General features: G+C 39.8%; 1 protein-coding gene across 7 annotated transcripts in view; it reads right to left on the bottom strand.

Moving 5' to 3' along the window:
• The window catches only part of DNAJB6 (DnaJ heat shock protein family (Hsp40) member B6), a 66825-nt gene that overhangs the window by 43735 nt on the left and 1000 nt on the right, over positions 1 to 22090 (bottom strand). For 5 of the 7 annotated variants that reach the window (XM_027450442.3, XM_027450440.3, XM_027450441.3 and 2 more), the window contains exons 2-5: positions 13432 to 13540; positions 11888 to 11997; positions 9209 to 9268; positions 8753 to 8863 (exon numbers count right to left, since the gene is read on the bottom strand). In XM_027450442.3, coding sequence (XP_027306243.1) covers positions 8753 to 8863; positions 9209 to 9268; positions 11888 to 11997; positions 13432 to 13496 — 346 coding nt within the window. In that variant the 5' untranslated portion in view covers positions 13497 to 13540. Of the gene's footprint in view, positions 1 to 8752; positions 8864 to 9208; positions 9269 to 11887; positions 11998 to 13431; positions 13541 to 17488; positions 17519 to 17910; positions 18056 to 18380; positions 18448 to 22090 lie in introns of those variants that run through there. The other 2 variants (XM_072033835.1, XM_072033834.1) reach the window with 2 other exon arrangements.

Below are 22090 nucleotides of genomic sequence, written 5' to 3' on the forward strand. Positions count from 1 at the left end.
TACCATCTGGTTTAAATGTGATTACTTAACAGAAGTGAAGTGTCACGATGTATTCGTGCTGAACAAATACAGCCCCTGAAGTCCAAACACATCCTCCCACCAGCAAAGATATAAAATGCCAGAACAACCAAAATAACCCTATCTTTCCCCTAGCTGCCACAGTTATCGACAAGGCAGGACCAAATTTTTATCTTAAACAGAGCAGACAAGCAAATGGTAAGTTGTTTTTCCGTTTTGTTCCTCATGCTTTGTTACACTATTTTTTTTTATTTTAGAATAAGTTTTCTTCAATACAAATATGACCCATTATTATATTTAAAGGATTAGAAATTAAACAAGACTCTTGGACATGAGGGAGTTTATAACCAAAAAACAATTTTCTTTGAATTGTCATGATACTAGTTTGGGAAAAAATTGTGGTATTTTTCAGACTAGCTTATCAGTTAGCACGTAAAAACACTGCAGTTAATTGTTTTGTAGTCCAATTTATTTTCGCTAGAGTGACTCAGAAGCTAGTTATGAAGGTCATTCACTCACGTGCACAAACGATCTATATTATATTACTCCCACTGTTAGGCTTCCTATTTATAGTCCAATTTTTCTTGTTACCTGGAGTTTGAATAAAAACAAAACAACCTGCCATGTAAACTTGGAGTTTCTGATCTCCCACAGCATAGCAGCCTGTTCTGCATGTGAAACTCCTCTTCTGCACAAGAGCAGCAAAAATGCAGGTTTTTACAGGAGATCACAGAACCTCCCCTGAAATCCCTGCTGTCAGCCCAGCTCTAAACGGATTACTGCCTACTCCTAGCTACACAAAAACCTAACCTAGACTTGGGCATGCCAATTAGCCTTTGGCAACCCTACGTACCGAAGAAAGAAAAATCAGTACTCTGCTTCTAGCCTCTGGTGATTTCTGTTTCCAGTCCGGACCACGATCCTCCAATGCTCTTCCAGTAATTCTCCCCAATAAATAAGATAGTTAAACCACTCCCCTGCAACTGACTGCTGAATCCTCAGCAAGAGGGACTATTTGGAGACAAGGAGGTAGCTTTCATGGGGGAATATTCCCCCCCAAGACTACATGCATGTTGCCAGCCATTCAGGTACAGCATGAAGAAAAAACTAGTAAAAACACTGGAGAGAGAGCAGCAGGAGGCTTCTCCATTCAAAATGCAGCATCATTTGCTGTAACCACTACCAAACACATGTAAATATAGCAGCTTCAATCATGCAGGCACTGTTTATGTTTTTATACAATAAATCAAGATGACATATAGTACCACTCAGGAAAAGAATAACATTTCAGCCTGGTAGGTCTATTTTTGTGATTTAACAGAACCTTTCCATGCACAACAACCTTTGTGCATAGCTAGCTTTTCTACTATGGTTCAAATGAAGTAAATACCACAATATCACCCCCCCCCTTTTTTTTTTATTAAAAAAAAAAAAGACTTCTCTTATAGTAGTTATTCTGCTGCTATTTACAATCCATACAATTTTCTTATTGGATGTTTACATGCATATAAAAATCAACAGAACTAAGCAGAAAAAATAAGGCCTTTCTTAAAATGGAAATTACTATATAAATACTACACAACATAAAAAGCATCATAAAAGCAAAACACTGTGCCACTGTCACCTTAGAGTCTAACTAAACACTGTCTGGAGATAATCCACAGTTTATTTTAATCTGGGTATTACCAGGAGCTTATGAGAGGCCAGAATATCAGATTCCATTTCAAAAGAAATGTTGCAGCACACTTCTGACATGAAACTTGCGACACCACCAAGTTGATGCTACAGCAAGGATCAAGAGAGACCAATAGGTAAGAGATTTTGAGGAAGCCAGCAAGACAGGCTTGTACTGGATCAACAACATGAGACGGCACAGATTTGGGGGGAAAAAGCAAATGCTTAAGCAAAGAACTCACAAAAAAATATGAAAAAATGAGACACAATGAAGGACTTCAGGACTCTTTGTCATTTGGTGGGAAGATCTACCAGTGGGCAGTTACAGAAGGCAAGTTAACATGAAGCTAGGAACACAAAAACCCCAGCAACACAAGGCTGTACATTAGTGTCAGAATTTTCAGGTGGGTTTGTTACAGGTAACGTGTTCCTAAAAAGGAATCTGCTTTCATCAGAAATATCTTTGTGCTAATTCAAACACAGCAACCATCTTATTCCTCTGGGTAAAAGATTACATCAGCTCACTGTGTTCAACGGAATCCTACCTTAGTTTTCTGTAGTCATGGGAAAGAATTTAACCTCAAAAAATCAAATAAAAACACCATCACCAAATATCTCACTGCAGCTCAAAATGAAGTAGGTCATGATCCTCCCACCCTCAGCTCTCAGCTGTAACAGAAACAGGATTTTCTCACTCCCAGCAGCATGATCCACTTGCAGAATACTAACACAAGATGTGGTCCTGTTTGTCTTTCTTCCCTGCCTTGTGATCACAGAACCACATGACTGGCTGCATTAATTCATTGATGCAAAAGAAAACACTACACGTTTGTATTGCTAGCTTTCTGTTGCATCCATGAGCTAATCTGACTCAGTACTGGTGAGACTGCTGTATCTGAAAGAAAGCGGCCAGGAAAAGCACCATAGGGTAGAGGAAAAGGACTAAAGATGGCAAAGCCTGAGAATCTACACCTGAGGCAGCCCACAATTCAGTTTGATTTAACCAATTTTGTCAAATCAATCTAAGGCATTAGCTCAAACCACCAAAAGTCACTGTAAACTAAAAGTGCCACATTTCCTATGACTGTCAGTTCTACCACACTTCCCTCTTCTACCATGGCAGCTGCCTGGGCAACCAGAGGGTTCCCACCAGCTGAACAGAGCCTGATGAAAGCAAGTTCAGCCAAATCACTTCTCTGCAATGGTTTCCAGTGCCACTGGCAAATCAACTGCTCTGGTTCAAGGAAAACAGCACGAGCAAGTGCCCAATGGTCAAAAGGAGCACAGGGACATGCTCTCAGTGCTACTGCTGCCATGCTGTGTCCCTCATGAAAGGGTTAAGCACATCCCAGTGCAGTGCCATCATTCACCTCCAGAAGACTCAGGAGTCAAGATAAATTGTGCACTGTCAGCAACAGTTCTCACATGTACACACAGCCAGAGATGTCGATAATCTGACAGGTACAGCATGCAAACGAACACTGCCCTGTAAAGACAAGCTCAGTGCTCAGTCACCACTCGCTGGACGACTTGCCCAACCAAACCCTCCTTCCTTTATTCTCTGCAATAAAAGCCTTGCTATTGCCTCCACCGAAGCGTGACACTGAGGAAAAGCTTGTATTGCAGATGCAGGTGGAGGACACCCTAACTGCAGCACACTGAACAGAGTCATACTGAAAGGCTGCTTGGCCCCACGTAAGGGAGCAGTCAATCTGAACTGCACTCGCTATTACAGCCCGCAGTGTTCCAGCAAGCAAGACAGAACAGGCTGCCCGCCTGCCACAAATTCTTTATCAAAGGCACCCTGCGAGTGACTTGATGGACCATAGCAGAACTGAGTGTAATAAATGCGGGTCTGAATAACACCCTTACGCAAAGGGCTACAGCTACACGATGTGCTAAAGAAAATTCTTGGAGTAGGTGTTCCTATCTCATCTCCTGTTTGAAAAAAGTTTCAAGGACACAGATTTGCAGAATACACACAGGACCTGGCGCTACGGCTCTGAAGCATACCCAAGACCCAGTGAAATACATCACAAGCAGCAGAAACCCAGAGGCACTTTGCATGGAAATATTTTCTTCTTTAACTACAAAGGATGCTATAGCTGCTGTGTTGATGCCACTTACTCAGAAGAGACATGGAGATGTTGCAAACAGTGTTGATTCATCTGTATAGTGTTTAAATACAGACTTTCATAATTGCTCACTTCCATAAATTAATGTTAAACAGATGGTTGCCCCAGTTATTTAAGAAACTTTACTTAGTAGAAATGTCATAGCATTTGAAAGTCTTTCTAATGATATATAGCAGAGATCAAAACATTACCTTTTAATTCCATCTATACTGCAATTAAATAGATGTTGGAGGATGGTAAGTTCAGCCCTACACAGCATTTCACATTTATCAGCCCCCTGCCCAAATGTTCAGGGATATCTTAGAAGTGGGGGAATCTTCCACTACCACTGTATGACCTGCTCACCTTGTGTCATGTCCAGCATTTGTCCTCCTCCAAAGACACATTTAACCTGCTAGCCATCCAAGAAGAAAAGAAATCAATTTTGGGGACTACCAGATTGACCTGGCTCAGAGGTGCACACAATGAATGCAATTAACAAGAGGTAGAAGAAAGAAGGCATGCCTGGGACAGCCAGCAAGCTATCAACCAGCTCCTCAACGCATCTACTGGGACATTAGTCAAAGATTCAAGTTTTAAGATGCACAGAAGAATTTGGAGCAAGTCTTCCTTCCCTGCAGCAGAAGAAATTGAATGGTAGTTTCACTACTCAAGGAGCCACCGTGCTGGTTCCATCTATTCCTGGTTGAGGTGACTCCTACAATGTAAGCATTTCCTTTGAAGCTATCAAATTATTGCAGAAAAATTAATGGTTCTAAGATCTGGACCATTCCATGAATAACTATGATCTAAGACTGGTGCTTAAATACAATTGTGTGCTTGCATACCAAAGCACTGAATGCACATGCAGATCTCTGAGAATCTCTAAATACCAAAAGTCGCACATTTCTGTCAACATAATTATAAAGAGGAAAACATTGTGCAAGCTAGCTTTAGTTTGAAACCTCCGCCTTGTTCAGTTTTAGGAATCAATTTGACTAACAAATGTATTTTGCATTAGAACATCTAATCATCATAATTATCATAAAATGGGATTACGTATGGATTAAAACCACAACGTGACTGGTAAATACAACCCTTGCCCTAGCAAGATGGTATCTAAATGTCAAAAAGAGGTTTTCACATTCATCATTTGAACTTGCCATTTGGAAATAACTGAAGCTGAAACGTCTACCCTCCCCTGGCTCTGACTACTGAACACTCATTTTCAGTCCTGGAGATGAAAAGGTTGATGAAGCTACCCTATCCTGCTTCTGAAACCATGTCCTGAAACACAGATCATATAAAATACACTTTACAGTGATTACTGCAAATAGACTTTCCTGTCAGGTGAAGTCTTTAGCCTATACACTTAAGGTAACTCTATATTTTTCCAGAACTCATGTACTGCTTTCTGTACACAGTATTACAGTTGTCACCCTGCAACAATTCTGTTGTTTGATGGAACCAAACCACATACCATATAGCTAGCTCCTTGAGTTCCTCCATAACAAATATAAATACCTAGTTAGCCATATATAGAAGTTCAATTCTACCTTTGGTTTCCAACCTTATTCCCCAGGCTCCCCAGGGCAGTGGTCATGAGCCTGCCAGAGTTAAAGAAGCATTTGGAAAACACTCTCCAAGTGTCTGACTTTTGGGTGTTGCTGCCTTGAGCCAGGAGTTGGACTGGGTGACAACGTCCTTGTGGGTCCCTTCCAACTCAGAATATTTTGATTCTACAATTAGAGTTTTGATATCACTTTACCAAGTAAGTATAACACTCAACATAAAACTCCACAGACTACGTATAGGTCTATATGCGTCATCTGGTATTAAATTTGTACTAAAACACATCATGAATTCTTTCCAAACAAATGCAGAACATTTATTAAGTACCCTCTAGAAAAGTATACCGAGAAAACTAGAGTGTTTAAGCACACTACAGCCGTTAAGATTATTATCTACATCGAGAGAGACAGACAGACTTCTCTCAGCCAAAGTCCAAACTGGACATCCATCTGGAGCAGCTTAACACATTTGACCATGGCAAAAAAAAAAAAGAACAAAACATGGTTCCTTGTTGAATTCAGTTGATAAGACACACAGGCATCTAATGCCATTTGACATGCCCTGAAATATCCTGCCTAGCTACTGCTCGCTGAAGGACAGTGACGTTCTGTAGGTCCTGAGCTGTATTTTCCTGGACATACAGAACTTACTCAGGCATCTCAGATACTCTAGACTATCTGAAGTGTTACCACATGCCCATATGAAGCTCACTGTATACAAAAGATGACCTAACTACTTCAGGAGTTGTTTGAACCGTTACACAGGTTCTTAGGTCACTTCTGTGCTCCATGAATGCCATTCTTCCTTCCAGTAAATTCCTCACTGAAAATTCCTTCCAATACATAATCTGTTCTTCAAGTGAGAATCTGAGAAGCCTCTAAACCCAAATTAAATCAGTTCTTTAGTAGCCCAGAATCACAGTCAAGTGTTTTTGCCTGCACCCAAACATATTCATTATTGTTCTTCAGAAAGCTTGGAGAAGCCATCTTTAAATTAATGAATACACCTCCACTGTCAGCGGTAACACTGGGAACCTTGCCTCACTGTGAACTGTAAAAATAAAGCAGAATCTTCTTGAAAAGTTTACAACCAAAACACAAATGAAACAGCATGTGGAACATCAATAAAACAAATCAAAGCAAACAAGCACCACATACAAATTAAATAGGGTACATTTTAAGTACAAAATGTACTAAAATGAGAAATGAATCCCTATAATTACGTGTCAACAGTTCTAATGTCAAAGGACAGTTCAAGAATAGAACAGCTATATGGTATGGAAGATTGAACACTAATTAACCAGACATGTTCCAAGGCAGTACTTTGCCACAGAAATAGTACCACCACAGAGGAACCGGCACCTTTTCTGTTCTTCCAATTACATGGATTACACCACATCCATTCGTCAAAGAGAGTGAAAACTATCACTGAAATAGCTCAGTAGGAAAAAGCAGACACTGCTGTTACACTGTCACAGCAAGCAAGCCCACATGCCTGAGCTGAGAGCTGACCTGCTGTCAAATTATCGGCTCAGGTTCAGAAGAGCACTAGCCTTCAGGCACACTTTGTAGAAGTATTCACCTGCAAAGCAGGGAAGAGAAACTTTGGCTGAGCTAATTCCAGAGCACCACATAGCAAAGTTGTAACTTAGCTTTGCTCCATTTCGAAGTGTTTAAAGCTGCCTTCAGAGTATTACATATTTACACTTGAAGCAAGTCTGAAAGGACCTCTCAGTTCACAGAATTACTCAGAAGTTAATCAGAAATCATTCTAAAGATCTCCAAGGAGGAAATTCCACCACCTCCCTGAGCAATCCGTGCTGGTGCTCCAGCACACTGATGATCACGCTCATTTGCAGATCTTCAAAAGGAGTCTCCTGAGCCTGTGCCCATTGCCTCTTGGCCCATCAGTGGCCACCAATCTGGTTCCATCTTCTTTATACAGACATTTAGAGACAAGGATGAGACCCAACTCCAAGCCTTTTTATGATGAACAATGCCAGATCTCTCAGACTTTTCCTCATATAAGACATGCTCAAGTCCTTAACCGTCTTCATGGCCTTCCACTGGACTCTTTCCAGTAGCTTCATCCCTCTTGTACTGGGGAGCCCAGAACTAGACAGTACTCCAAGGGTGGGTTAACCAGCACTGAGATCACTCATCTCACCTTGAATGAAAATCCTCTTTTACTATTCTACTGTGGGGACAGTGAAGGAGTTGTATCTTCCCCATTTAAACCCCCACCTCGCTCATCAGTATTTTTATTTATTTATTTATTTTTTTTACTAAATGCTTCTTCAAATCCATCCTTTACTTCTGCTGATTTCCCACTGGGTTCTTCCTCTAATCACTTCAGATCTGCTGCTTATCCCTAATCACTCTCCTTCTAGCTATCCATCTAATTCATCAACTAACCTTCTACTGGATTAAACCTCTAGCCTCTCAAACCCTTCTCTAGTCTTTTATTGTAGGCAAAAAAAAGAAATGACTATCGCTGAGGAGTAACCTAAAGAAATATATAATTAAACTTTGAGTTGAATTCACCATTTTAACTTTTAAGTAAATACTGAACACAGGATGTATTCCTCTTTTGCTGCACAAAATGCTGACCTATAAACATGCACTGGGATATTGAATGAGAACTCCGCCACTTGTGAAAAAGCCTTCACACACTTGAGCAAGCAAAAGCACAAAGCCAAAAGAACGTCAGCAATATGGTAAAAACATCACTGACTACTTTATCACATATTGCTTCCTTTAACCAAATGAAGCATGTTGACTTCAAGAGCTATTTAAGTTATCTGTACCTTTAGGTGCTCCGTCTCCCAAACAGACATGTGACATAAAATTTGGAAGACTATCTAGGTTACGTATGCAGCTGTTTTTATTTTGATACCAGAAAACGATTCGTGGTATACCATTTCACATTAACTGTTACAACATAGCTCTCAGTGTTAACCTACCCAGTCCAGCAGCTCTCAAAACTACATTAAGTATTTACAGACCAAGAGAGGTCAAATTCACCAGACTAAGTCAGAGAGAATTCCAGTGTATACTTTTTCTGCCTGATGTTATTTCCTTCTAATTTATAGAGAGACAGATGCCACGATTTCATGTGTGGGTTTTTTTTAAACCACACCTTCTGACAAAAGATAAACTGGCAATCCAAACCTATTCTATACTACCAAACCAGCTAAGAAAGAAAGAAAGTAGACAGTAACAAACATTTCATTATTATATAAAATAGCAATTGTTTACCACCAATTTGCAGAGCTACTTCTCATAAAGCTGTATTAGCTATGTTTGTTTGTTTTCTAAGAGTGAAGTTTTAGCCACACTTCAGACAAACATAACTAAAACCAGTAAATTACTTACCAAAGAAGTCAAATGAAAAAGGGTCCCTTCCACCAAAAAACTCCCTGAAGACATCCTCTGGGTTACGGAATGTAAATCCAAATTCAAATGGATTATCTACATGACTTCCACCTGCAAAAAAAAAATCAATTACCCTTACAAACTCATATTAACAAGAAAGTTCAGGCTGATATGGTTATTGAATTATTCTAAAAATACACACTAAGTTTTCTAAAATTCCTCTATCAGGTATCCCTCAAGTTAATTACACAATACTTTTTAATAATTAATTCTGTTTCCAGATATCAACAATATCCTTTATAACTAGAAAAACTGTAGACAAATTCTAAATTCAATTTTTAAAATATTACATTTTAGGCCTTAATGATCTGGCATTTCCAGATTCCTATCTTAGAAAGCTGCAGAAAATGGCTTTCCACCAGAACAAAGAAAACAGACTGGCAGTTATCAACATACCTCCGCCTCCATTTATTAAGCCTTCTTTTCCATATCTGTCATAGATGTCGCGTTTTTTAGCTACAAGGAGAAGTTGTACATTGTATCAGTAAATGAGCAGATTGAATTTGGGGAAAAAAACAACATTTAAACAGTATTCTCAGCTAAACATCTCAAAGCAGGCTTATTTAAGAAAGTTCAAAAATGAAACCAATAATTTTTGTTAAAGACTACCAAAGCAGCTTGGGTTCAGAAAGAGTAGGCATTAACCTTTGGACTTACCATTTAGTTGTAGCAGCTTAGGTTCCCTTTTATCAGGAAAAAAAAATATGGAAAGTTCTAGCATAAGAACAAACCTCAGAAGGAGGTTTGTCATTAAAAAAGAATACTGCAGTCTTCATCTTTACATAGCTGCCAATCAAAGCTTTAGGTTGCAAAGCTCTGGTACTCAGTACTCTCCTCCATATAAGTGTAATCTCAAAGTTGGTCAAAATTTGATGAAATAAAGCCCTGATCATCAATCTCCAAAAAGGAAGATTCCAAGACCAAATTAATCATGACAAAGTTATAAGAAGGGAAGAACACTTTTATATGAGAGACTACAAACTCAAGTTAATTATAACCATTGCTAGTTAAACATGGGTACCAAAGAGATGTTAAAAGAAATGCCATGGAAGCATTTATCTCAAAATGCTTGTTGTTATTTTAGAAGACAGGGAAAGGCTCTTAATTCCACTGCAGATCAGCATTCCAGTATCCATGAGAAAGGGGGAGAAAAGTTAATTCCACGTCACTGCATAAGAACAGACTGCACTGTTGGTACTGGAGAGGAACCCAAGAGTACCATGCAGACAATCAACTTATTTTGCTTGCACTTCTGTGAAAACACCAGCCAAGATTTAGTCAGGATATCTGATTTTAGATAATATTAAACTTAACATGCTATTCCCACAGGAATCTTTTCAGGGAAAGACATTTTTGAAATTGAAATAGTATCACTGAAAGAACACAGTTACCTCAAGCAGCTGCTGAAGAGTAAAACACTTCCTTCTGACTAACAAGAAATTTAGTTTTATGTACTGGCTATCACTCACAAAGAATGGAAACTTGCAACAAATACACAGAGCAAAGCCAGGTACTTTACCCATAACACCTTTCTAGAAGACAATTTTTAAACACAGGAGGTTAACCTGCCCATCAGCAAAAAATGGCCAAAGCAGCAAGGTGAACAAAGTGTCAAAAGGGGCAGGAAACACCAAGGAAGACTAGAGGGCCCAGTGTTCATCTTGAAAAATATAATGTTCTTGAAACCTCAAGGGAAGCATGTCCTATGATCACCCAATTTCAACATTTGGGAATGTAACCCCTTACATAACTATTCATCTTGCAGAAGTCTGTCTTTATTCAAGCCAATAATGGTGTCAGGAAACTTTATGAAGTCTGCAGGACTGCTGATTGCCTCTCAACTACTGGGCTCAGGATTCAGTTACACTTATGCATAAGTGATTGGTAAGACATCAATAACTCCCAATTTGGTCTACATCCAAAAACACGCCACATTTCCATAAAATATTCTGAAATTCTAGCAACATACTGCTTCTGAAGAATTCAAAGCTCCGTACACCAACCAGTTCTACTTCTCCCATGCCAATTAGGAATCAAAACCAAAGAAACACGGTGTACGAGACAGCAGCTCGATAAACCAGGCCAAATTCTGAAGGGCAATCTACATGCTGCTGCTACTTTAAATATAGCTTTCCCAAGCTCACTGGTCTCAGGTGAAATCAAGGACACTTCAGAAATAGCATATAGACAGCTGCAGTCAATTACAGAGGAAAATAATCAAAGTCCTTAAATCACTTTTTTTTTTTTTTATGATTCAGACTGCTTTTGCCAGAACACTCACCAAAATGAATGCTGCTTTTCAAGCAGAAAGATACGGGTGAACTAAAAGCTGAATTCCTGCACCACATGGGTCAGGCTGAGCAACCGTTTCGTAACAATTCAAAATATACACGCTCTCCTCAGTATCACAGTAGACTGCATTTACGGAATTCACCTGAATACAAGCCAAGTTTTCAAGCAAGTATGAAAAAATCTCAGGCTTTGTCAAAACTAGTTTACTATTAAAAGAACTAGAAACAGTAAATACCTCAGAGGTTGCCTAGCCTCTTTTGTAATGGTAGACCTCAAAGCACAAGCTAAAAATCTTTTCACCTCCCCCACAAAAAGTTTCATTAAAACAACAGAATCTGTAAGGCATTATTGGCATTACTAAACTAAATTCCCCAAAAAACACTATCACACATCTACACGTACCATAAACTTGAGGCATTTCACTTAACACTTCCCCCGTATTTACGGTAACATTGCTCAACCTCCTTAGATATGGTGAATCTCAGTAGTCACTGATACCACTTCGGAAATTCATGCAGAAAGCCTAGCACGCATGGGATTTCAGTTTCAAGAAGGAAATTGGCTTAGTTACTCATCTAGTGAGACCCTGAATTTTCAGTTTCAAGATTTCTGCTTATTCTGTCTTATCTGAAATCTTCTGTTTCTTTGCAAAGTAGCTTAGCTGGATGATGAACCAAGTTTAAAACAACCCTTTAAAACATCATGAATTTTCTCCTCAGCATTATTGGTCTCACACCTAGTACACGGAGACCTGCAGTTCAGCACCCCTTTTAAAATACCTACCATCTGACAAAACTTCATAGGCCTCAGCCACTTGTTTAAATTGCCGCTCTGCCTCTTCTTTGTTGTCCGGATTTTTGTCAGGGTGCCATTTTAATGCCAACTTACGGTACCTAAGTGGAAAGAAACTAAACATTATTTGAAATGAAGAAATATACTGATACAAACGAGTGTTTAAAACAAGATGCTGGGAACTAAAGTATATGGAACTTCCCCAGTGCTTTGTATCTCACATCTAGACTGGTATCAACAGATTTTGCAGATAAACAAAGAATTGTCTAACCAGATTTGCTTTATATATATATATATATATATATATATACACACACACACACACACATATATAAAGTTATTTAGCTATTTTGAGAATTGTTATTCCTGTGTATCTCTGAAGTTATAGCAGGTGTGGCAAAACATCCCATAACATTTCTCCATGCTTCTCCTTAGAAGCTCTGTACTACAATCAACTATGGCAAGCACCAAGGGTACTCTGCTGACAAAGATGATAAAGCTCCAAGACTACCCTGATACCAAACTGTGGCAGCATCTAACATCAGTGGCTTGACAGCTGTACCTGCATACAGTCCCTATCCTCAAAAGAAGTATTTTAGGCAAAGCGTCCATAACCACTTGAAGGGACAAAACTGAACTTTGGCTTATGTTGGTTTGGAGTGTTTTACATAGTCATAAAAGATTACAGTTCAAACAGTTCAGTTGGCATAGAAGTATGTGCAGGAATTTGCACAAGAACAAGGGAGAAAAACACCTACCATGCACTAGCACAGTTTGATTCATTTTAAACCCAAGCACCTAGGAGAAGGCAAGACAAACAACTTTTCTCTGTCACTTGAAACTGCAACTTAAAGTCAAACTTTTTGGTGTACTAAAAATGTGTGCTACCAGAACATTTCTTTCCAACAGTTCCTGAAAGGTAAACAGTATTTTTTAAAATGTTACAAACACACAACCTAAAACAATACATAGACAGTAAGTCCAAACAAAGAACTGTATTTAGTTCCTTTCAGTATTCCTAACTTGAAGTGCTTTTTTTTATTATTTTTTTTTAGATTTTACATAATAACAGACATCCATTCCATCAAAACCAAAGCACAGAAACCAGACTTCACATTAAGAAAGTACTAGTATCAAACAACCAAAAAAACAGTGTGCCAGGTATTTGTTAATAACTTAGAAAAAGCACCTCTGCAAAGGGAGAGGAAGATTAGATGCAGTTCAGCCACAGAAGGGGCTGTCACTACCTGTACTGTATCAAGCTTAGAGATAAATTCGAACAGAAAAGTATGTAACACCGATCACAACCCAGTGACTGACAGCATTTTCACTTCAGCAGTACCCAGGATTATTTCCCCATTTTCTTAAAATGAAGCAAATGCTTTTCCTCAGCTCACTGCTTATTTCTCAGTTAGCAAAGGTATCACCTCTGATGACTACTACTCATCCAAGCATTGAAAATACAGTGAGGAACTGGAAACCATGTGATTATATTTGATCCGAAAACATCTCGTGTATACCAAAGTGACACTTACGCTTTTTTAATATCTTCTGGTGAGGCATGCTTCTGCACTCCCAGGACTTCATAGTAATCCACCATGTTTCAGCAGTTGTCTTGTCCACAACAGATGGGTCTTTCAAATCCTGCAACAAGAAGAACTTGTAAATGAAGTTTGTACAGACACACTACTTCATAACAAAACAGGGAGGAATTTAGTATCTTCTACTACCCAACCCAACAGAGTTGCTTGCTTTTAGAAATTCAGATGTTCCAAATACATACACTAATTTTAGATTGACACAGTCACTTTGATTCTAGCTTGGATTTATGTTAATTTCACTAGAAATGTAAAGAAATGCAAGTAAATGCAGGTCCTGAAACAAATGTGACTGATAGCTTTAATCACAATATTAGAAGAATTTGTATAGTATATCATCATTTTGATATACAAATTAATAACCTCTGAATGCAAAAGCCACCACGGATCATGTTCACTTTGTTATCTGGCATCTATGACACATCTTAAGCACACATGAACACAAAGGGCCACATTCTTTCACATCCACTTTTTGGAATACTACTTCCACTTTGTTCCTGTCAAAAAAAGCCACATGCAGGTCTCAAAAATTTTAAATTCCCCCTATTGTTTCCAGTAAGCCTTTCCTGTACTCAGATCTTGACAGCATAATCACTTAGGAGCTAGTGAATGCCATTTACTTCTATGCTTGCCAATACCAAGTACACACCCAGGCACCATCACTCAAACTAAAGTTAGCCAACAAAGTCCAGTAAGGGAGCACTCTGTGTGTCTTAGAATGAGAGAATCAAGTTGTCTGAGGAGTCCTAAAAAACATACAAGTTAAAAGAAAAAACACTGGCTATAGTTTAAATAAAGTTGTTTTTTTTTGTCGATATCAGAGGATAGTTACAGGGAAGACAACCATGAATCCAGATTGCCACAGAGATTAAAGAACAGAACCTTCCTCAAAACATAAAGAGCATTTCCTCTCTTCCTGCAGCGGCCTCCTCTCAGTGCAACAAGTTTCCATCCCACCACAAATTTCAACCACCTTTCCACCTTACCTCCTCTGCTGGTTAGCTGCACAAACAAAGCAATGACCTTCTCAATCACTTATTGACTCGTTGCATGCAAAGTCACGCAAATATACTCAGAGCATAACAATACAGCAATTATTCACATTTTCTTATCCATGCAACAGGAAGAAAAATTAATTGAAACCAGTTTTTCTTCCCTCAAGTCATTCAGTTTTTCATTTCAGCCCAGGCAAAGCCTCATTTTCACATTCTTTCGCGTAAGTGCTGAAAGAATCAAGCATGATACAGCCCACTAAAATATTCTGAAATTAATTCACTCTACTGATATTACATGCATCTTTCAACATCCTGGGCCACAAACATTAAAGGGAGACTTCCTTTTAAAATAAATTGGTACATCTTCAAAATGCATTGCTGTTGTAGCTTAAAGCCTCATTAAATTTAATTGGGGATGTGGTTACACAGACATTTCCTCAACTGGCAAAGCCAATTTAAGAGATAGCCTGCCATCCTGCCACCCCCCCACACCCCACTACTTACAGAAATAAACGTACAGGAGTAGCTACGTGCTTTTAGCTGTGTAGTTAACCCTACAGTCCCACAAGCATTTAGAAATGCAGCAGGTAGGGAGACCTCTAATTGACTCTGCCCTTTGATGAAACGAACAGTAAGGGTATGGTTAATATTGTAAGCAACGCCAAGAAGGGAAGTTGGAAGACATACATTAAAAGGAACATCAGGACTGCCAATACCCACAGAGTAACAGCAGGCTCCAAAACGTAAACGTACAGGTTACCAAAAATATCCCAGAATATTTCCTATCAACTGGCCTAGCAACATTTTTTGTTTCCCAAAAGAGTGATTAGAACAGGTAGGAACACAGCTAGCAGGGGTTAAGCATGTTATCAGCCCTGCAGCCAATCGTTATGGGTCACAGCACGCACAGAACAGACTGCTTACAGAAAAGAACCCAAAAAAAAGAAGCCAGGATGAGCCAAGCCCAGGCCTGGATGTCAGAGCCCCGCCTAACAAGAGGTACTACCCTAAAATCAGAGTGCTAACAGCAGGAAGCCACAACACAGAAGAACACACACCATACTGCTAAGGGGATCTTCCTTATTTTTTCCCCCCCTCCTCTTACAATTTTTTGCTCCCTCCCAAGGCTTACACTAGCACTCCTCACAATTTTGCCAGGTATCTTAGAGGTAAAATCCAAATTCAACCTTGTAGCTGGAGTAAGCAAGGAGGAACAGACCCAACACACCGGTCTATATATAGACACCAGGATCCTAAATAACAGAAGCCCAACGCTGGGACCAAATAGGAGCACCAAGGCTGCATGACTCGTTCTCACTAGAGCACTTACTCTGGTGTGGATTACTCCAACTCTAAAAAGCAGCCACCCTAAGAACAGGAGAATTATTTGTTTTAAACAATAGTCTAGGGTTTGCTTATTCTTCTGTGGGTGCGGTATTGCTCAGCTTTTACTTGTCACCAATATGCTGTGTGGAATTAAGACCAGCAACTCTCTAAAGAGAATGAAATGTCTCTGTGTTCTCCAACTCTTGCTCAACCATTCAGGCAACAGAAAGTCTATCTACAATTAATCATCACTTCTATCTGCTAGTTACAATAAAGAATAAACCAAACTGCTACAATCGCAGTCACCATAAGAACATCTTCTTGTTCCCAAGAGCTTTAACAATATTTACACAAAGAAAAGTTATCTGAAGCTCCCCCTCTTCTTCCCCCCCGCTGTCCAGCTTAGGCAAAACATAGAAAACCACGAAAGAGACAAACAGATAGCATCATCTAACGTTTAGTCCCTTAAATACCTGGATTTTTGTTCAGCATTCAGTAAGGGGGAGAGGAGGGTGGAAATCACACAAACTACAAAAGGCACCTTCCTACAATCTTTCCAGGAAAAACATAAATAAAATATTTGCTCTGGAAAACAACCACCACCAACTTGTAACAGAACAGCAAGCAGCTAAGATCAACAGCTTTAAGGGTAGTAGTGACACGCATGGTGTACAGACACCCAGATGACTCCACGAAACAAACCAGACACCTTCCTGCAAAGCAGGAACCAAAAATACTCAACTGCCCTAACCAAAATGACACGAAGAAAATCCCTACCCCAGATCGTCAAATGATTCGTCTCCAAACACACAAGCAAGGTTCATTAACAAGGCACTCGAGCCTTTTTCCCAAGCCGTGAGGAATCCAGCCCACATCAGCTAAGCCCCCTCCTCCAACCACAGAAAATCTGCAAGGCCTCAGAAGAAAAACTCCAGGTGAAAGAAACTGCTTCATGGCCTTGTTTTTTGTTTGCAAGAATCTATGGTTGCTATGTTTATAGGATGCTATCAGCTATTCACACTCCTCCTCTTGAGCCTGAACAATTCAAACAGCCAAACATTCACGTAACCTACAAGTTTTCATAGATTATGGACTTCTCAGTCCTCACAGCAGTCAGCTCTGTTCTGCCTTACCAAGCAGGAGCCTTGACTGATCATAATCTCACAGGACAACCAACAGGACTACCTAGCGAGGCCTGAGACTGTCCTCCTAGGGTGAAGCTCCAAGCTAGACCAGTTTGGAGCTACCTTGAAACCTGTCTCATAGTCTCTCTTTACTGTGAAGCCCTCAGATTTACAGAAGACAGAGCTATAAACTTTTATAAGACCACATGACAGAGAAAAGAGATAATTTATCAGATACACAACCTCCTGCTACAGCAAAGCATCAGCTTAAGCTAAATACAAAGAAGAGGAAAACACCTAAGTGTGAAGGTCTTAAATCAGTCAGGAGTGAATTAGGACAACAAGGGGGTGTGACCCGTGCTGTCAGCCTGGCCAGACAGGTAGCTATTTCTGGCCACGAAGCAGTGGGGCCGCAAGGAGAGGCTTGAAAGATGCCCCAGCAGCTCAAGCTCAGCCACCTGGGCAGAGGGAGATCCCAATTCCATGATTCATTAAAGTCACAGAAGTCAGCAACACCCTGTGTGCAGCCCTCCAGTCCCTGCCACTTGCCTGCTTTCTCTGAACACAGGTGAAGGATCACGCCCCGCCGGCACCGCTGGAAGTCAGCCTTGCTCTGACCAACCCAGCAGCCACTGAGCGATAGAGAGATGCCTCTGCTGTGTTCACAGGTGATGCACGCACGAGGCTCTCAGAGAATTACACCCTGTGATTCAAAAAATATGGCTTTTCACATTCCGGGAGTTTTTATGAGAAAGCAGTAGGTCAGTCAGACCTGATGGGATTTTGTCCTCCTTCAGAGAATAAGCAAGACTACTACGAGTAGTACTGATGCAGATCCAGGACCATAAAAAGAATGGCATGCAACACGCACTCCCAAAGTTTTCTACTATTTTTTCATCTGATTTTTATGTAGCTAGGATACTTTTGCTGAGCTTTTTATTACTTACAGTCCAGGAAATTCAGAGACATACCTTAATATTTTCGGTCTTTAACAAGCCTCACATGGAATTCAGCCACTTGATTTGCTCACAGGCTACAGCTTCCAAATGGGATCCCTGAATTGTATGGACTTGCCCACTGTGTCTCTCCAAGAGTACAGAGGTCAACCTGAAAGTCCTGTTTGCCACAGAAAACACTGCATCTCAACCCTTCAGAGAACACCACACATACAACAACCAGATAAAATGTATCTAGTCCAACTCAACAACACAGAAAGCTATACCTGTCCTAAATCCTAATAAAAATGAAAAAAAGATCTTTGTCAGTTCCAGCAACGTCTGGGATGTGCCAGATGTAACTGAACTGAGACCACGAGCAGTCCCCAGGCTCTTGTGGCACACTGTGCTAGAGCTGTACAGGTACAAACATAAAAAACCCTGCACCCCACCCCACAAAATCCTTGTAAAGTGAGATTTATGATCACTACTGAACCACAGGTTACCTTGATTCTGATGGCCGCAGCAATGCAAAGCTAGAAGATCTGTATGAAGTCTGTGGTTAACACAACTGATCTGACAAACGCATGCATTAACGAAGTTTTCTTCCCAGTGCAGTGCTGACTAAGGTACATGAAAATCCTCAGTATTTTTAACTTCCACTTACTCGAGCACGGGAAAGTTATCATAAAGTTTAATTTCACAGGCTCCTGAAATATGTTTCAGGAAAAATGTAAATTTACAATAATTAACTTAACAAAATGTACTTAAATAGCAATGTTTAAACTCATTACATTCATACTACCACAGCATCCCCAAGAGATGAATCTAATAAAAATCAGCATTCCAGACGGCTGAGTTTATTAATCTCATGTTTACAGCAAACATCCTGTCCCGATGTTAGAGGGCAGAGTGGATTTGAGTACAGTGAGTATTGGAGTAGAGGATGCCATTCATACAAGAGAAAAGGCAGCCAGGCCCACTGCTTTACCTTGTAGTTCAGTTTCTTAAAAAAAAAAAAAAAGCCACTTGCACAGGGCTCGCCCCCTCCAGGCAAGAAGTTAGAAACAACCCTGTCTGTTCTCCTCCCCAAAAAGGGGCAAGAACTACAGGACTTTCACGTTAACGTTACTGGCAGTTACACAGAAAGCCTGCAAAGGCCAACAAGTATGAAACCATGAAAAAAATAAGCTATCAAAAATGGAAACAGGAGAAATCAAAAATATTCACCTGTGAAAGAAACGTAAGCTAGCTAACCGAAACTGGGAAGGAAAGGAGATCGATGAAGGCTGCCCTCACGCTCCTGGCTGATACCTGCTGCTTCTCCATCTGGTCTGCCACCACACCTCCTGTCACCATGATGAGGGAATTACTCAGGAGCACTCCTTAAAGCAAAAGGGCATTGTTCCAGAGCACAACTCAGGCGTCCAACTCTGGAATTGTGTAGTATAAATATTAGAACTCTGGCTCCGCTCCTTCCTAAAACTAACCCTAAAAAGCTATTTTATACGAAATAAAAACACTCTTAACTCATTTTTTAAAGTGCCTGGGCAGTGTTTGATGAAGCTTTTAAAAACACTGAAAGCCTGATCTGGCAAAGATCGGGTCCAGGAAGTTTCAGCCAAAGAATCACATGCAACCAGATGATCCTTCAGGGAAAAGAAAATAGTTGAAAGTTTCTACACGCATCCCCAAAGTAGTTCTTTGAGTCATGGTAAATTCTACTTAAGTCAACCAGAGAAACAATTTTAAGTTAAAGTAAACACCAATTTATTTTTCAGAGCAACAAAGAAAGACTTCATAGATTCAGATTATATTTTAAAACAGAAAACAATTTCTCCTAATCAAAAGAACTTTTTTACATGCGAGATTTAATAAAGGTTGTTCTGCAACATGTCTATGATTGACTAAAGGCTCCAAGAGCCTTTAGTACGGGACTATCTATAGATGAAGAAGCAAAGTTTAGGGCCTATAGGTTGGTACAAAGCTAAACAAAATATTAAAAGTAAATTGATATACAGAAAAAGATTTTCTATCAAAATCAAGTCTAATTTCTTAGTAACATTAGCCTGAATTTAAAATTTCCACAGTAACCAAAGTCCATGTAATTAATGTCCAATTTAAAATATTAGAATTTAAAAAATAAAAATATTAAACGTAAGTTGGGCATAAAGAAAAATATTTTCTATTAAGAACAAGTCTTTTCTTTTTTAAAAGATTAGCCAAAATTTCAAAATTCTTTGCAAATACAGAGCTCCGTACAATTAATAAGCCTAAAAAAAATATCTATGATGCAGAAAATCAGTATGAACAATTTGTATTTGGTGTTAGGTTTATAAGAGTTCCAAACTGAGAGACCAAAAAAAGAACTGACTACTTAAAACCAAGTTTGTGAATGAAGAAATAGCCTGGAAAGCCACCAAAAAGAGCCTTTGTTTTGGATATTCCTATGTCCAACCTGAAGACTGGGTCTTCCCCAGTATCAGCAGGATTTCAGTACTTGTTCAGAAGACACAGAAAACAAAAATGAAACCTACGACTACTTCAGGAATGAAGTTCATACATGTGATTTCTCCTTTACCCAATGAAACAGAAGCAGAACACTGCTTTCCCTAAGTCTGAACTTTAGAGAAATCTGACCTCTGTTCCAATGCAGTGTTTCTTTCAGAAGTCAGCAGAACTTAAACCTACTAATCTCATCAACTACTGTAGCTTCAATGTAAACCTATGTTGAAATATACAACCATACGGAAGATCCAAGAATTTCTGACAAAGGTAAGTAACTTCTCCCTAATCCTTCCATTCCATTAGAAGATCAAATAACATTTTAGATACAGGTAGAGCTGGCAACAATGTTTTCAGGGGACAGCCCACAAAGCCCCTCGTAAATGCTATCATAGAAACGGAGCAATTCCTGTATGAGGAGCAATTATAAGCGCATTAAACCTCACTCAGCCAGCGCCAAAAATTAAGGGAAGCTGCTGAATTCAGACCATCACCACTCCCTAAGGTGAGGAGCAGAGCACTGACGTGACCGAGCCACAGCATCCACCTCCTCCAGCAGCAGCACAACACACGGGCGGCTGCACCCAACGTGGTGTGACATTTCAGTCGATGCCAAGCTCCACTTCAGTGCCCCTGGACCCGCAGGCAGACACAGACACAATCACCCTCCCCCAGCACAACCCCACCTCCTGCGTATCAAACACATATACGGCAGTCCCGAAAGTTTTACAGGGAACAAAAATCCTATTTCTTTCCTCAGTACAGCCCAAATGCTATTAGAAACTTCCTTCGTACTGAAGTGAGGATTTATATTATTTCCTAATTCCCTGCCAACTAAAAGTTGTGTGCTTCACAGAAGTGAAGCCTTACAAGCTTTCTCACAAAGTGCAGCCAAGTTTTATTAGCAAACCATGTAAATCTAGGGAAGACAGCAGGAAACAACAGATAAACTGTTTTGGTAAGAACATGGTAAAGCTGGAAAGCACGAGTGGTGAAGACAACCAATAGGACAGAGAGCACAGAGAACTGAGCGCTTTCCTAATACAGAAAGTATTATTAGCATTGCAATTTAAATAGCATTACCAGTAGAAGTGGCAATTTAAATTTCTACTCCAATATTTAATATTAAATTTTAGTCCTAAATTCACTTGCATTTCCAACAGTCCCTTATCGTTGACTGAAAACACAGCATGACAGCCAAGAGGGGGAAACCAAGTTGGACCCGCACTGGGCACTAAGTAGGATCTGGGTTGTTTAAAAAAACATAAACATGCTGAGAAGTATTGAGAGACAAGATTTGTAAATACATTTCTTCACTCATCCAAACAAATCTCCTTTGACGGTGTAATCCAGCATGTGAAATGGTAACCACCAGGCTCTCAATCACCGGCTGAACATAAAATCCATCCTAACTAGAGCACAAGGCTCTCCGAAGAAGAAACAAAAATGAAGGCCAGCCAGCAGCTGTAACTACAACCTCAGAGAGCCATGGAGGCTTTGCCTGGTATGAACAGCTGGACTGAAACTATGTCAACACCTTGTTCCCGGCACTTTTTGACTCCTGACATCAGAAAAAGTCTCAGGGCCTGACCACCGATGCAACATCATCAGCTTCACTATTTACACATTATTATAAATATAATTTTAGTGATGTTATCTCACTCCCACTGGAACCAAGCAAGTCCAACTTATCATCAACAAAATTCAAAAG

The sequence above is a fragment of the Anas platyrhynchos genome, chromosome 2 (genome assembly GCF_047663525.1).
Source record: "Anas platyrhynchos isolate ZD024472 breed Pekin duck chromosome 2, IASCAAS_PekinDuck_T2T, whole genome shotgun sequence".
NCBI lineage: Eukaryota > Metazoa > Chordata > Aves > Anseriformes > Anatidae > Anas > Anas platyrhynchos.